Source organism: Arvicola amphibius, chromosome 6 (genome assembly GCF_903992535.2).
Source record: "Arvicola amphibius chromosome 6, mArvAmp1.2, whole genome shotgun sequence".
NCBI lineage: Eukaryota > Metazoa > Chordata > Mammalia > Rodentia > Cricetidae > Arvicola > Arvicola amphibius.
Window position 1 is genome coordinate 125,137,073 of NC_052052.2, and position 14,806 is coordinate 125,151,878.

Below are 14,806 nucleotides of genomic sequence, written 5' to 3' on the forward strand. Positions count from 1 at the left end.
AACAGGACACTTTCCCAGAGGAAAGTGGATTGAAATATTTCCCCTTTGCCTAGCTGCTCATCCTCTCGCTGCCTTGATCTCCTCCCAGATTGCTCGGGGGTGTGGGGGGGACAGGATAAGAACACAGAAGCAATTGTTATGACTGCTTTGCAGAAATCAGCCAGGCAGACAGGCCGCAGAAGGAAAAGGAAGAGTGCTGTGTCCCTGAGCCAGCCAAAACCAAACAGCAGTGAGAGGCGGGAGGGAAGGCTGGGAGCTGAGCAGTGTTGGTCACACATTTATACGTAACATAGAAGAATATGATTCCCCACTACAAATCAAGACCCTATCTGAACATACCAGCGCACGCCTGTCACCCCAGCACTGGGGAGATAGATGCAGGAGGATCCAGAGCTCAAAACAAGCCTGGGCCACAAAGCTAAGACACTGCCTCAAAGAAAAGAACCACCTGCTGGCGAAACTGAAGCTCAGGGGTGATGTGTGTGTGCCCGGGGAAATGGGCTGGCTGTCAAACCCCTGGCTCCTGGCAGACTTGGGCCCTGCATGAAGATCTGTGGAGTGTTGAGGCCCTAGCTGTAACATCGACAGCCAGCCTCACAGAGGCCGTGTTCTCCCTGCTGAGTAAGTGGAGGAACCAGATGTAGTGCTTATGCCTGCCATCTCAGCACTTGGGAGGCTGAGACAGGAGGATTGCTGCAAGTTTGAGGGCAGCCTATCTCATTTATGTTTCCTTCTAGCCGCTCGCTATTGACCAGCTGCCGCTCTTTACCTGAATAAGATTCTTTCGAGTCTGTAATGCTCTTCCAGGCTCTGATAATATACTAGGCAAACCACCAGCCAGCCTTTGAGAGGCGAAGTAGCTCTTATGAAACCTAAGAGAAGTCTCTCATGGAGGGGGTAAAATCTTCTCCCCGAGGCCGATTGGCATGCAGCAGTCAGAGCACTGTTCCTCTCTGGCAGGGCCATGAGGGACCATCCAACTCTCTGAGGAGCAGATCTATGCTAGGAAAGCAATGGGGGTTCCTACTGCACCGGCTGACTGAGAACTTACATCCATGTAGTACTAGACAGGCGGAGCAGGTTGTACTTGGGAACATATATGCATATACATATACGTATGCAACAGTTGATGAAAAAAGAGGCCATGAAATTGAGAGGAAGGGGGGTTATATTTTGGACAGTTTGGAAGGAGAAAAGGGAAGGGGGAAATAATGTAATATAATCTCAAAAGACAAAAAAATCCGAACATGGACTGAAGGAGTGGGAATTACAAACCCCGTTTCCCACGTGCTGTCACTCCATGATCAGAGTGTTTCCTTATCGCAATGGTATATAATTGGGGAGGGTTAGAACTGGGCATTCTGTGGGTCCTTTATAATTTTACTTTAGAAATGAGATGTGTGTCCTGTACTTGCTCACAAGAAAGACCTTAGTGTGTGATCGCTAGACGTTTGTTTCATTTTGCCTTGTTGTCCTGGCATCTTTTGCACTTACCGTGTGGCTGAGGCTGACCTTGACTCGCTCTTCATTCCAGGTGCGCACCAGCACACCTGGCTCATTGCTAGAATCTGAAGTTTGAGAATGCCATTTATTTTAGGGTTCGAGTGTTCTAGACAGCATGGCATGGCAGTGTTAACCTCACCCAGGAGCCACGCCCCCCCCATCTCTGCCTACCAGGCAATCTGGGCAGGTCCCCATGCGACAAAAGAGCAGAGTCACCAAACAAATCACTTAGGTCCTTCCTTATTTTCCTTGTACCCTGCACACAAGTGAAACCATTGCCTGCTTCTGTGGTCTGAGGCCACATAACCTCGGTTTGCCTCGGTCACTCAGGATTTCCCGTCACAAAATGGAGATGTCACTAGGGGTCTGCTCCTTAGGCCACTGTGAGAAATCGTGTGAACTGATACATGGGCAGAGCTCAGAGAGGCGCCAGGGACACAGACAGTGCTCTTGGGTTACACTAGGACAGCTCTGATGACATTTTCAGTTTGGAAACAGGGAAATAGAACCATGCAGTGAAAACCCCGAGCATTTTTTAAAGCAAATTTTTTTTTTTTGTTTATCCACCAGGACACAGCCTAACTAACCTTCTGCTATCTTATAGGAAACTGAGATTTACATAGAGGGAAGGGTAGACCTGAGCGTGGAGTTTATACCAATAATCCCAGAACTTGGGGGAGCTAAAACACTTATATATTATTATATTATAATTTTGATTATAAATTTGAGGACAGCCCAAGCTAATAGTTTCAGGCCAGTATGAAACACACAGTAGACCATATCTTAAATATAACCCGAAGCTCTGCCACTGAGAGAATTCCAGAACATATACATATGTGAAAAGGGTTAAAAGTAACAAAAACAGGTATGATTTCATGAACTGGCAGAGAATAACAAACATTATCAGGCTGCGACAAAAGTGTTGCACAGGTCAGCCTGGGCAACCCCTTTGGGAAGGGCGCAAACGGCAAGGTCCCTGCCCTCGACATCATTGAAAGGGCTTTTATTTGTCTGGTCAGCAAATCGTCTTCTCCAGCAAAACCCCCTTTGTGGCAAGAAGTCTCCTGGAGAAGCTATCGAGGCAGGTCCTCGTGATGGAGAAGCTGGCAGCAGTGAGCGTCGAAAACCTCGGGAACATCACCTCTGTGGTGGAAGGTAAGCGCGCCACCTGCAGGCCGACCCTGGAACCAGAACGCGCCGACCTGCGGCTGCTCCCTGGAAAGCAGGGAAACTGCCTTCTCAGTCAAGCCAGAGGCCCATAGCCTTTTCTGTCTACAGCAGACAAACCACGCACACACAGATGACACCCGGCTCCATGTAGAACTTCTGACATTTCCTGTTGCCAAGACTGCCCTTAGAACAGGTGATCTGGATTGTTCTAACTAGTGGAGTCAGTAAATCTGACCCCCATAGTGGATGCTGTTGTACACAGGAGGTGCTTCCAAGCCCTGCTGTGGCAGAGAGACTGCATGGACTCAACCTGTGCTATAGAGTGAGGTCAAGGATAGCCTGAGCAAGACTTATTTCAATGTCAATAGTAAAATGATGGCTGGAGGTATAATCCAGTAGTAGAGCATTTGTGGCACACACGCACACGCACACACACACACACACACACGCATGCACACCATGCATGCTCACATACTCCCACATGCTCAAAGAAAGAAAGAAAGAAAGAAAGAAAAGTTGCCTGGGGATAGACAAGAAGATTGGGAGTTCAAGGTTATCCTTTGTTTGAGGTACAAACTGGTTTACTTGAGACCTAGTCTTAGATAATTAATTATATTACCCTAATTAAAATATTTTAAAAAATAAAAATACAGTCTGTAAAAAAACACACACACACAAAAGAAATGCTAAAATGTCCCTGGGGACACCTTGCCCACCCCACTCAGGAAACCATCTTCATCTTTCTGTCACCATCCCATTCTTTTCCAGCCATACCAGAATTCCACAAAAAGCTGTCCTTACTGTCCTTCTGGACCAAGTGCTGCAGCCCAGTTGGGGTCTACCACAGCTCTGCCGACCGAGTGATCAAGCAGCTGGAAGTCAGCTTCGCCAGAACTGTCAACAAAGAATATCCAGGACTGGCAGAAGCAGGTACAGATGGCAGTAAGAAGGCCTCCTCCTCCTCCTCCCCCGCAACCTGGGTGGTGAGGGAAGCTGCTAATCTTTCACATCCTGACTTGCTTGGTATCGTCATGTGGATATGGAAGGTGGGGACACTACCTGACTGTGCACTGACAGTTAGTTCACTTTAAGCACGTTACTTTATACTACTCTGATAAAAGGTGAGCGGATAAATGAATGGATCTGAGTACTGTAATAAAAGGTGAATGAGGGACTGGAGGATGGCTCAGCAGTTAAAATCACATACTGCTTTTCCAGAGGACCCCAGTTCAATTCCCAGTACTCACATGACAGCTCATGTCTGTAATGCCAATCCCAGGGGATCTAATTCCCTCTCCTGGCCTACTTGGGCACCAGGCACACACATAGAACACAGACATACATGCAGGCAAGACATCCATACACATAAAAATAAATAAGTAGTTTAAGTGAATGCATGAATAACAAGTTCCATGTTAAAGATGAATGTAAGTACCATGGTTAAAGCTTAAGCAATATTAGTACCATGATGAACAAATGAATATATAAGTACATGATAGTCACAGTTGCCATAGGATAGTGGTTATCACATTCATCATGAAATACCAAGATAAAAGATGGATAAATGGGTGAGTGGATGAATGAATGAATGAATGAATGAATGGTCACATTCCTTAAGCCACTTTGTCTCTTTCTTCCCAGTGTTTCGAACCCTGGTGTCCCAAATCCTGGACTGTTCCGAGCCTCTGCTTTCGTCCAGCCTCTGCTCGGAAGTCATCACTGTGTTCCAGTATTACAGCTTCTTTACCAGCCATGGTGTGAGTGACCTGGAGACTTACCTGAGCCAGCTGGCCAGGCAAGGTAGGATGAGCTCTCCTGTCCTGTTGCTGTAGTGTCTTGGTCAGGTGTCAGTTCTGGTCTTGCTAGTCAGGATGTTTAGTGATGTTTGCCCTCCACCGGTGAGCTTGCTTTTCCAATGACTTCTGGGCCTTCAACTTTAGTAAACTTCCTGGTATTGGAACAGGATCTCACTAAGCACACTGGTCCTCAGCAGGGGCTCACCAAATGGGAAACTGGCAGGAGATTGGTCATCCCTTTGCTATCCTTCCTTTCTCAGCCTATTAGCAGTGCTAGTTCAGATTACCTTTGTGGTAGAATTCTTACTCAGATTGGACAGAAAGGACAAATGAAGGCTGGAGTAAGCTAATGGGAAGGGAAATGAGAAAAGATAGGAAGTACAAGGCTGCCCATTCAAGGAGGTGAAGGGGGTGACTAGGGGTATGCCAAGCTCAGCCCAACCCTTTCATGTGGCACTTCAAATATTGTATATGTTGTATCTGAATAAAGGACCACACTCTTCAGGACAGCAGAAGATACGGGTCAGGGGCTGGTTTCTGGTTCTCAGGTCTATGCTCAATAAAGCCATTGAGATTTAGCAGTCCAGGATAAAGGGACAAGAGGAAATGGAGTGTGTTCTCTGGGACCGGGTAGCTTCTGGTACAGCACCTTTTCTGGTGCAGATCCAGGTTAGCTCTGCTCTTTCCAGAACGTTAAATCTGGAGGCAATATGGGTGTTGTTTGGCATCGTGAAGGAGGAGACATTTCTGCTTAGCATGGGACACATGTGCTCTACAGAAAGCATTGCGGGTGGCATGCCTGGCACAGAAGACCAGGACCTTTGGGAGATTTCATGGTTGTTTTTTGTTTTTGTTTTTGTTTTGTTTTGTTTGGGTGGGCAGTTGGTTTTGCCTTTGGTTTGTTTCGTTTAAGCTTTTATTTTTTATCTTAAATTAAGCATAAATGCGTCAAGTGGGTTTGTGCCGTGAGTGCAGTGCCCATAGAGACCAGAAGACGCTGCACCCTCCAACGCTGGGGTTTAAAGGGTTGGGAGCCATTCTACCTCTGGTGCTGAGGAATGAAATTCTCTGGTCCGATGGAAGAGGAATTTGTGTTCCTAAACGCTGAGTCAGCTCCCAGGCCCCTTGTTTTTGTTTTTGTTTTTAGAGAAGGTCTCTAGCCCAGACTGGCCTCAAATTTACTATGTAGCCAAGAATGGTTTTGAGCTTCTCACCCTCCTGCCTTTATCTCCCAAGTTCTAAGATTACAGGTGTATGCCATCATGCCCAGTTTATGTGATGCTGGAGATTGAACCCATTCACTTTGTACGTGTGAGGCTCTACCAACTAGGCTATGTCCCCAGCCCTTCCCTTATTTTTAAATGTCTTTTTTAATCTTTCATTATAAAATGGATAATTTTTGTATTACAGAAAGTTTGGGAAATAGAAAATATATATTCAAATCTCTTGCCCCTACTTGTAAACTTTTAACTTTCATTTGAATATGCATGGTTTTAGATTTCGAAATTGTGCCTTGTTAAGACTGGGGTTTATTTGTGTGTGTGTGTGTGTGTGTGTGTGTGTGTGTGTGTGTGTTTGCTTGTTTTTGCAGTGCTAGGGGATTAAACCCAGGATTCCCTATACTGGAGAAATACAGTACTCTGAGTTAATGCCCCCATTACTGTGTGATTGTTCCTTATAAAAATATTTTCTCTTCTTTATAACTTAATATGCTTCATGCTGTTAAATCAAATATTTCCAAGAATTTTATTAATTTTATATTGCCCTTATACTTGGATATATCCTGCGTATTTGTTTAGTCAAATGTTTTATGTGATTTGTTTGTTTAACTGTTATTTAATACTCCCTTGGGGATTTTTATTGGCATACTTATTTACAAAGCAGGGGAACTAACAGACATCCACAGCAAGGAAAACAGGAAGTTAAAGCAAAAATGTGTAGATGATTCTCACCTTCTTCCCCATGGGAAAGGTGTGACTGTTACAAGAGGTGAACTCTGGCTTTTCTTTTCCCAGCTATACTCCATGTACCTCCCATGTTACCAATCTCATCATTGTGCTTTAAAGACCAGGAGATATCCTTGCTGGATGTCTACTCAGGAATTAGACCCCAGTCCGTATTCACAGAATACAGCCAGTGTGTCCCAATGGAATTCAGAATCCTGTAGTTCATCATATTGTCTCTAGATTCCTATAAACTAAGTGATGTTCCCCCTTCCAGTCCTGACCCTTCACCTAGGATTAGATTCTTGGCATATGGTTTTGAGTGAAAGACAGTGTTTACTATGAATATTAAGAAGGTGGCAGGTAATGTTTCTTTTTATTTTCTTCATTGTATATTTTTTACATCTGGCTGTTTAACCCATCTGTATAGCACTGGGTGATGGATGCCTATAACCGCAGCATTGGGGAGTAAAAGGCAGGAGGACCAGGAGTTTCAGGTCTTTCTCTTCACGGAAAGTTCAAGGCTGGCCTAGGCTCTATGAAATTCTATCTTAAAAAAAAAAAAAAAAAAAAAAAAAAAAAAAAAAAAACTGTGTATTTTTGCCACCATTTTAGGACAGAAATCCAACTTTACATTTCTCCTACAATTTGCCCTCATGCCGTCATAATTATTTTCATTATTGACCTTTGTCATAGACTAAGGTTTTCTGTACACTTGGGTCTGTTATGCATCTGTTCTTACGGAAAGCGTACGTGAAATGCTTGTGTTCTCGACACACACGCCAACGCACTCTCAGAACGTGAGCTCTGGCTTCTCTCTTTCCAGTTGCCATGGTTCAGACGCTGCAGTCCCTGAGAGACGAGAAACTGCTGCAGACAATGAGCGACTTCACACCCGGCAGCCTCCCTGCCCAACAGGAAGTGCTTAGGACCCTGGCTCTACTGCTCACCAGAGGCGACAATGAGGTCAGCGAGGCTGTGACCCTCTACTTGGCAGCAGCCTCCAAAAACGAGCACTTCAGAGAAAAGGTAGGATGCTAAATCGTGCCTAGCAAGCCACAGGCTTAACAGTCATTTGCCATTGACGTACAGCTTGGGCTCTGGTCCCGGCACTCACCCAGAGGCTCAAGCAGGAGGATTGCTGAGAGTCCAAAGTGGGTCTGGAATGGAGACACCGAACTACGTTACTGAGGTTACTAGTGTCACAATTTCAAAAGGACGGCAAAGGAAGAGTTCAAAGTTTCCCAACACAGAGAAATGGTGAGTGCATAAGGAGGTGGGAACACCAGAGGGAGACGTGAGCATCACTCATTGTCACAGCAATGATAAGTGAGTGTGTGAGGAGGTGGGAACCCTAGTGGCAGATCTGAGCATTATACCTTGTCTTCCATATTGCCCTCTACCCCAGAGATGCATATAATTCTGTCAATTAAAAGCAAAAGTGGTATGGTTTTAAAATAAAAACCAATAAAGGAAAAAAATCTGGTCACTAAAATAAAACCTATAACCATTATTCCATATCTTCCAACGCTGAGTCTACAACCTGGTAGGATATACCAATCAACTCTTTGAATAAACTTGTGAGATTCTGTAATTTTTTTTCTTACCCTGAAAACTGTGTGCAAGGCCATGCTACAGTTTATCTCAGGTGGTAATTTTTAATTTTAACTAGTATTTTTCTGTAGTTTTTATTATATTTAGAACACAATAATGGGTAACATGTTTTTCATTTTTATTGCTAAACTTGTTCTTTGATAACTTAGTGCACATATGTAGTACATTTATGTACTCTCACCCCACCTTTTATCTCTTCTCATCTCTGTCATAGCTACCTCCTCCCACAGGTCATTTTTCCACATTGTTTCTTTCTTTGTCAAGTTTTTATTTATTTATTTATTTATTTATTTATTTATTTATTATGTATAATATGTATGCCTGTATGCCAGAAGAGGGCATCAGATCTTATTATAGATGGTTGTGAGCCACCATGTGGTTGCTGGGAATTGAACTCAGGACCTCTGGAAGAGCAGCCAGTGCTCTTAACCTCTGAGCCATCTCTCCGGTCCTGTTTTCCTTTGATCCACTGAGCTTTAACCAGGGCCCTGTGTGTGCCCGTGGGTTTGGAACTACCCATTGCAGCCAAGTGGATGCACCATTCAGAAAACAGCTAAAGATAATAACTCTCCCCAGAACCCATCAGTAACCCTTAGTTGGGAGATAGGGTCCCCACAAGCCCCTCCCTGCTCTATACCTGGCAGGCCCAGTCTTGTTCAGGCCTAAGTACAGGCACCAGGCTGCTGCAAGACCATGTGTGCAGTCGCTGCGTCGTGCCCTGAAGACAGCGTTCTGCAGCCTTCTCCCTGTCTCCCAGCACTTCCTTCTTTTCTTCTCCCTTTTCATGATATGCTGGATCCCTTGGGACTGAAGTTAAAGCCAATTGTGAACTGCTGTGTGGGTGGTTGAAACCAAACCTGGGTCCCCTGGAAAAGCAACCCATGTTCTTAACCTGCGAGCCATTTCTTCAGCCCTAGACTTTTAAATATTTGAGACAGAGTCTCACTATATAACCCTGCCTAGCTTGGAACTTTCAGTGTAGACCATGCTGACTTGAAACTCACCATGCAGACTAGGTTGGCTTCAAATTTGCCCCAATCTTCCTGTCTCTACATGCGCATGGCTCACAGATATACACACAGGCAAAGAACCCATACACATAAAACAAAAGGAGGGTTTTTTTTTAACTTAAAAATCTGTATATCACATAGGAGAGAAGATATTCTATGTTCCTCTATCACTGATGTGAGAACCAACCTTTAGCAGTTCAGGGACTGAGGGGGATCCACAGAGTTGGAGAACTAATCACTCAACTAGACTTTTCTATCTGAAGAAGTAAAACTTAATTCCTGGAGCCAGCGAGGGGAGCAAAATATAGCTCTCTGAGGCCAGCAAAAAAAGGGAAGCAAGTGCTCACATGCACACACACACACACACACACACACACACACACACACACACACACCTCTAACCTGTCAGGATCTCACCTAGGGTGCTGATGAATGGCAGGCCTTCTGCCCGTCAGAGAACCTGAAGAGGAGATATGGAGCAGGTGAACTACTGGACAGACAAACAGACACATGAGGACTTTCTGAGGGCCAAAGTTTAGTTCCTCATTTTATTATTATTTCTGTTGTTTGTTCTATTCTATTCCTTTTTCTGTTCTGTTCTTCTACCCTGATATTTCCCTTCTGTCTCTCTTGATGTCTTTCTTCTGTATCTTCTCTGGTACTTCCCCTCTCCTGTGTCTTTATTTTTCCCCCTTACAGCTTATATATCCCAATGAATACAAGTAAAACCGGCATGTTTTCCATACCTTTTACATGATTACATATTACAGGTGAAAAGCAAATTGTCCCAAGAACCCACATACATTCATACCCAAGCAACTTGTTATAGATTAACAGAGTGTAAGTAAGCAAGGTATTTTTCTCAGCAAGTTCTTTTGCTCTCAGGCTGTATTTTGTGGTTACAAAGAAAGGACCAATCATTTATTATTTATCACAGAAGGTAATTTTATTTAAAAAAAAAACTTAAAGCAACCACAAATATAAAGTTTATAGTTGTGTGTGTGTAAAACAACAAGTCAGCTCTACTTTAAGTCCTCAGGGTGCATAGCCTCTCATCAACAGTTTTTTATATTAGGAAGCTGGGGACAGAAATAAGTACAAGGAACTCATTATCACCTTTGATCACCAACCCGTCCTAGTAAGAAAGGTACATCAGCCAGCAATAGCCAGGCTGTCATTGTTCTTGTTTCTTGACCTCATCGAGTCCCTCACTCAACTATGTGCCTATCTAAACTTTAAATTGTTCCCCAAGGTTTTTTCTGCCAAAAAGTCATTAACGAAAACATCATAACCTAAACTTTCTAACAATTCTACAGATCTAAATTCTTTATAAGGGTGGTGGTTGAATTCTTAATCTGCTCCAGCAGCAATGCTTGGAAAAAGTCAGTCACCGTTATTTTAAGTACCAGTAACACTGCCCAGTGAAGGGCTATAACCCTCACCCCTGAGTGTTTTCATACAACCCCTAGATTATGGAGGGATGTGGTGACCAGAAGGCAACAGTCAGAGCTGTGCTCAATAACAGCATGAGGCCCTCAGGACAGTAGTCCTCCTGGGGCTATGCCTCTCCAAGGCTCACTCAGGTGTAGCTTTGCCAGTCGCGTTCCTTGAGTTCCAATGCTGTCTGTTGGTCCCCTCACATGGTCTCGACATTCCCCACCCCAGTTACCCTCCTTTGTCGCCTGTCTTACATACTGTTTGGATGACACACTGCTCACAAGGTCTCACAGTATCTCTCCTTCACTTCCAGGCCTTGCTCTATTACTGTGAAGCACTGACCAAGACCAATCTCCAGCTGCAGAAGGCAGCATGCCTGGCCCTAAAGAGCCTGGAGGTAAAACCCAATCCCATAGCCCAGCAGTCCACACTTCTAGAATCAGCCTTGTCCAACTCAGCCCTGTCCAACTCAGAGACCCACACTCCTCTCCTGAATCAGAGGCCCCATTCCTGTTGGCCACTAGAACAACTCGTCTGTTAAGCATAGAGGCAAGCATCACATGACATAACAGGTTCTTTCCATACCCAACCCCCCCCCCTTGTAGCAGTGTCTCTTGCATCCTCGGAGCTGCACCATCAGGGTCCTCTCTCCCCTTCAGCAATGACTGCGGAGGGTTTTGTTAAAGTCACTAAGTAGAGAATAACTGCGGTTGACCACTGACCGCAAGAGCCCGTGTGACTCTAGATCAATGGTAGAAAAGTATCCTAACCCCCAAATGCGATGATGTGGTGATTTCCCCCAATGTTTATTGTGTATACGTTAGCATAGAAAAATAAAGCCTGCACTGAAGTGTCTCAGCTCGGTTTGTCATTGAGTTCCCAGGCCCCTTCTCTTTAAATTAGTTTGCAGGCATGTCAGCCTTTGATATCATGACATGTACCGGTTTCACAGCTGAGTTACAAAAAGAACATCACACACTGTCTTAAATCTGTGATTTTGTGTCAAGCTACACGGTTAGCCTCAGCCACACGTGGACTGCAGGCTGCATGTTGGATGCCCCTGACTGGGGAGCAATGGTAACGTGCTAGAGGAAGAACTTGTGAGCAGGGAGATAGCTCAATGCAAACACAAGGAACTGAAGACTGCAGACTTCCAACAGAAGTGTGTCTTTCAACAGGCCAGAGCCCACCTTTGCCACAAAAACATTAGGAGGGGGCCCAGGAGAAAGAATGAGAGGGCCACACCTTAGTGCTTACTAAAACCTTAGGTGGGCACATGGGACAAGGATCAGGCCTGAGGGGACATGAAAACAAGGGATTAATGCCACAAAAGGAAAAGTTAACGACCAGTAAAGGAAAACAACCATGGGAAACTTTGCCTTCCTTGTTACTTGGTCAGAAAATTCCCTTCAAGTGACCCAACCCCTCCCCCAAAAATGTCCCCATTGGTTAAGTATTTATTTGGGCACCCTCCTGGTGTACCATGACTCATCATGGCTGAGTGTCTCTGCCACAGATCTCAGACACACAAAGTGCAGCCATCGATCTGGGTTCTACCAGACTTAGGTTTTAGCCCGGGCATATCCCCAGCTGAGAGCACCACATCCCTGCTCAGTTTCTTTTCTCCCTTCTGGGAACTGAAGTCCTCTTTCCAGACCAACCCCAACTCATGAAAAGAACTCCACACAACGTGTGGTTTCAATACAAGAGTTCTAAAATGAGGGCAGTGTTGGAATCAAAGGGCTACAACTTAAAGAACTGGCTGCTTAGTCTCCCTGAAGACTGGGTCTAAGTGTCTGGCACTAATCTATTTTCCCTGGCAGGCCACCGAAAGCATTAAAATGCTAGTGACATTGTGCCAGTCTGACACTGAAGAAATCAGAAACGTGGCCTCGGAAACCCTCTTGTCTCTTGGTGAGTTTGTTTGTTGGTGATGTGTTTGCTTACTTCTGATATTCTCCTGGGAACTGAAAGGCAATTTCTTACCCCTGCTCTGTGCACATCCCCCTTGGCTGTTTGCTCACTGGTCCGAGAATAGGAGTAATCAATCGTGTCCATGTCTTGCCCTGCCCCCTGCTCTCTCTGCACAAAAACCAGGCATTTTCTCCCTTGTTATCTCCAAGATTTAGAATCAAGGCTATGTTTTAAGAGTGGTGACTCATACCTGTAATCCCAGCACTGGAGAGGCTGAGGCAGGAGAATCACCTCAAATTCAAGGACAGCTTAGGCTATGCAGCAAGACTGTCTTATAAAAGCAAAACTGCTAGAACCTGGAACGCAGAAGCCAAATGGGAACTCTGGAAATCCTGGTGTGGCTGCCTGTGTGAGGATGACACACCAAAGTCAACGTCCCTGACCTCTGCAGCGAATGCTGTGTACGCCAGGCACCTCAGCCTCACAGTGACCTCTGATAACCCTGCTGTCGTCTGACCTGGTGTCATTTCATTATGGCATACATATAGATAGATAGAGATAGAGATAGAGATAGATAGAGAGAGAGAGAGAGGAGGTAGAGATAGAGATAGAGAGAGAGAGAGATAGAGAGAGAGAGATAGAGAGAGAGAGAGATAGAGAGAGATAGAGAGAGAGAGATAGATGCACACGTGCACGCGCGCGCGCGCGCACACACACACACACACACACACACACACACACACACACACCCCGCTGCCCCGCTTCACTTTGTGTGGATTTGTATCTTCTTTGTTCCTTTGGGTAGACTTGGGAAGATGAGAGTTGACAAAGACGTTTTTCTTTCTCATTTACTTTATTGGGGGAGGGAGGTCGAGACAGGGTTTCTCTGTAGCTTTGGTGCCTCTCCTGGAACTCGCTCTGTAGACCAGGCTGACCTCAAACTTACAGAGATCTGCCTGTCTCTGCCTCCCGAGTGCTGGGATTAAAAGTGTGCACCACCACCACCCAGCTTCTCCTATTTTAAAGACAAGGTTCTATGTATCCCAGATTAATGTAACTATGAACTCGCTATGTACCCTAAAAAATGGTCTTGAACTTCTGATCCTCCTGCCTCCACTCCCAAGAGACAGCATTACAGGTCCGTGACATAGCCTCTGATCAAATCCAGGATTTTGTACACGTTAGTCCAGTAGCTACCAACTGAGCCACCATGCTCAGCCATCAGGAAAACTTTTCTTAACGCTGCATAAAATAGACAATCATTGCTGGTAGGTCACACTTGTAATTCAAACATTTTAGGGGTTGAGGCAGGAAGCTTGCCACAAGTTTGGGGTTAGCCTGGGATACATATTGAGTTCCAAGCCAGTGTGGGCTACAAAGTCCCTAGCTATACATATACACACAGAGAGAAGGAGGAGAAAGGAGGGAGAGGAAGGGAAAAGAGTTATAGAAAACTTTACTATGGTCACATATTCTAAAATCTAAGACTATTCATCTAAAAGTCTTTAAGCCAGATACTGCCAACGTCTCCAGGGGGGAAAAGCCACTCTGGTTTAACAATACATCTTAGTTATGTGAAGAAGACTCATGATTATTATAACCACCATGAAAATCCCATTTATTCTGAGACCTTCTTTCTTACAGGTATGGGATTAATAAGACTTGGCACTTCCATTGAACACACTATTATTTGCAGAGGAAGTTTAGCAAGCCTGTGTTTGTTTAAAGGATAAAATAGTTATTCTGTGCGGCTGTTTTAGGTATAGAAGTTATTTAATTATCTACAATGTACCCAGAGTATTAGTGACTTGAAGTCTTTTATCCCTCAGGCTTCTAAAATAACAATGAAGGTTTGAAAAAAACAACAGCCAGATGTTTGGAAAGCACAGCCAGTGTGTCTCTTCCCGTGGTAAACATGAGGGGTACCTCATGGCTTGTGCCCCAGGACTCACTTAGCTCCACTCCCAGCTGCATCTCGAAGAAGGATCACGACCTCTGTTTCCCCACCACCCTTTCCACACTGCTCACACCACCAGGCCTCACCCGCATGGTTCAGGTTTCTCCACTTGCTGCGTACCCAAGTCTTCAGGGAAAGTCTAATGTCACTGTGCCTCTGCCCCACTCAATTCAGCTGCTCCCTGAGGTCTCCAGGGTGCCCCTGCACTGGGGTTTTAAAGCCTTCTGAGTGATTAAAATATTCACTAGAGTTGAAGACCCCACCCCCAAACTCAGTGCTGTGACTCTTCCTTGACCCTGATTGATGCCCAGATACTGGGCGGTGGTGGTGCAGGCCAGCACTCGGGAGGCAGAAGCAGGTGGATCTCTGTGAGTTCGAGGCCAGCCTGGTCTACAAGAGCTAGTTCCAGGATAGGCTCCAAAGCCACAGAGAAACCTTGTCTCGAAAATAAATGAATGAATG

General features: G+C 45.1%; 1 protein-coding gene across 1 annotated transcript in view; it reads left to right on the plus strand.

Moving 5' to 3' along the window:
* The window catches only part of Ripor2 (RHO family interacting cell polarization regulator 2), a 109,920-nt gene that overhangs the window by 91,370 nt on the left and 3,744 nt on the right, over positions 1 to 14,806 (plus strand). The window contains exons 16-21 of the mRNA XM_038333521.1: positions 2,523 to 2,658; positions 3,442 to 3,603; positions 4,315 to 4,473; positions 7,239 to 7,441; positions 10,787 to 10,870; positions 12,297 to 12,387. Coding sequence (XP_038189449.1) covers positions 2,523 to 2,658; positions 3,442 to 3,603; positions 4,315 to 4,473; positions 7,239 to 7,441; positions 10,787 to 10,870; positions 12,297 to 12,387 — 835 coding nt within the window. The remainder of the gene's footprint in view (positions 1 to 2,522; positions 2,659 to 3,441; positions 3,604 to 4,314; positions 4,474 to 7,238; positions 7,442 to 10,786; positions 10,871 to 12,296; positions 12,388 to 14,806) is intronic.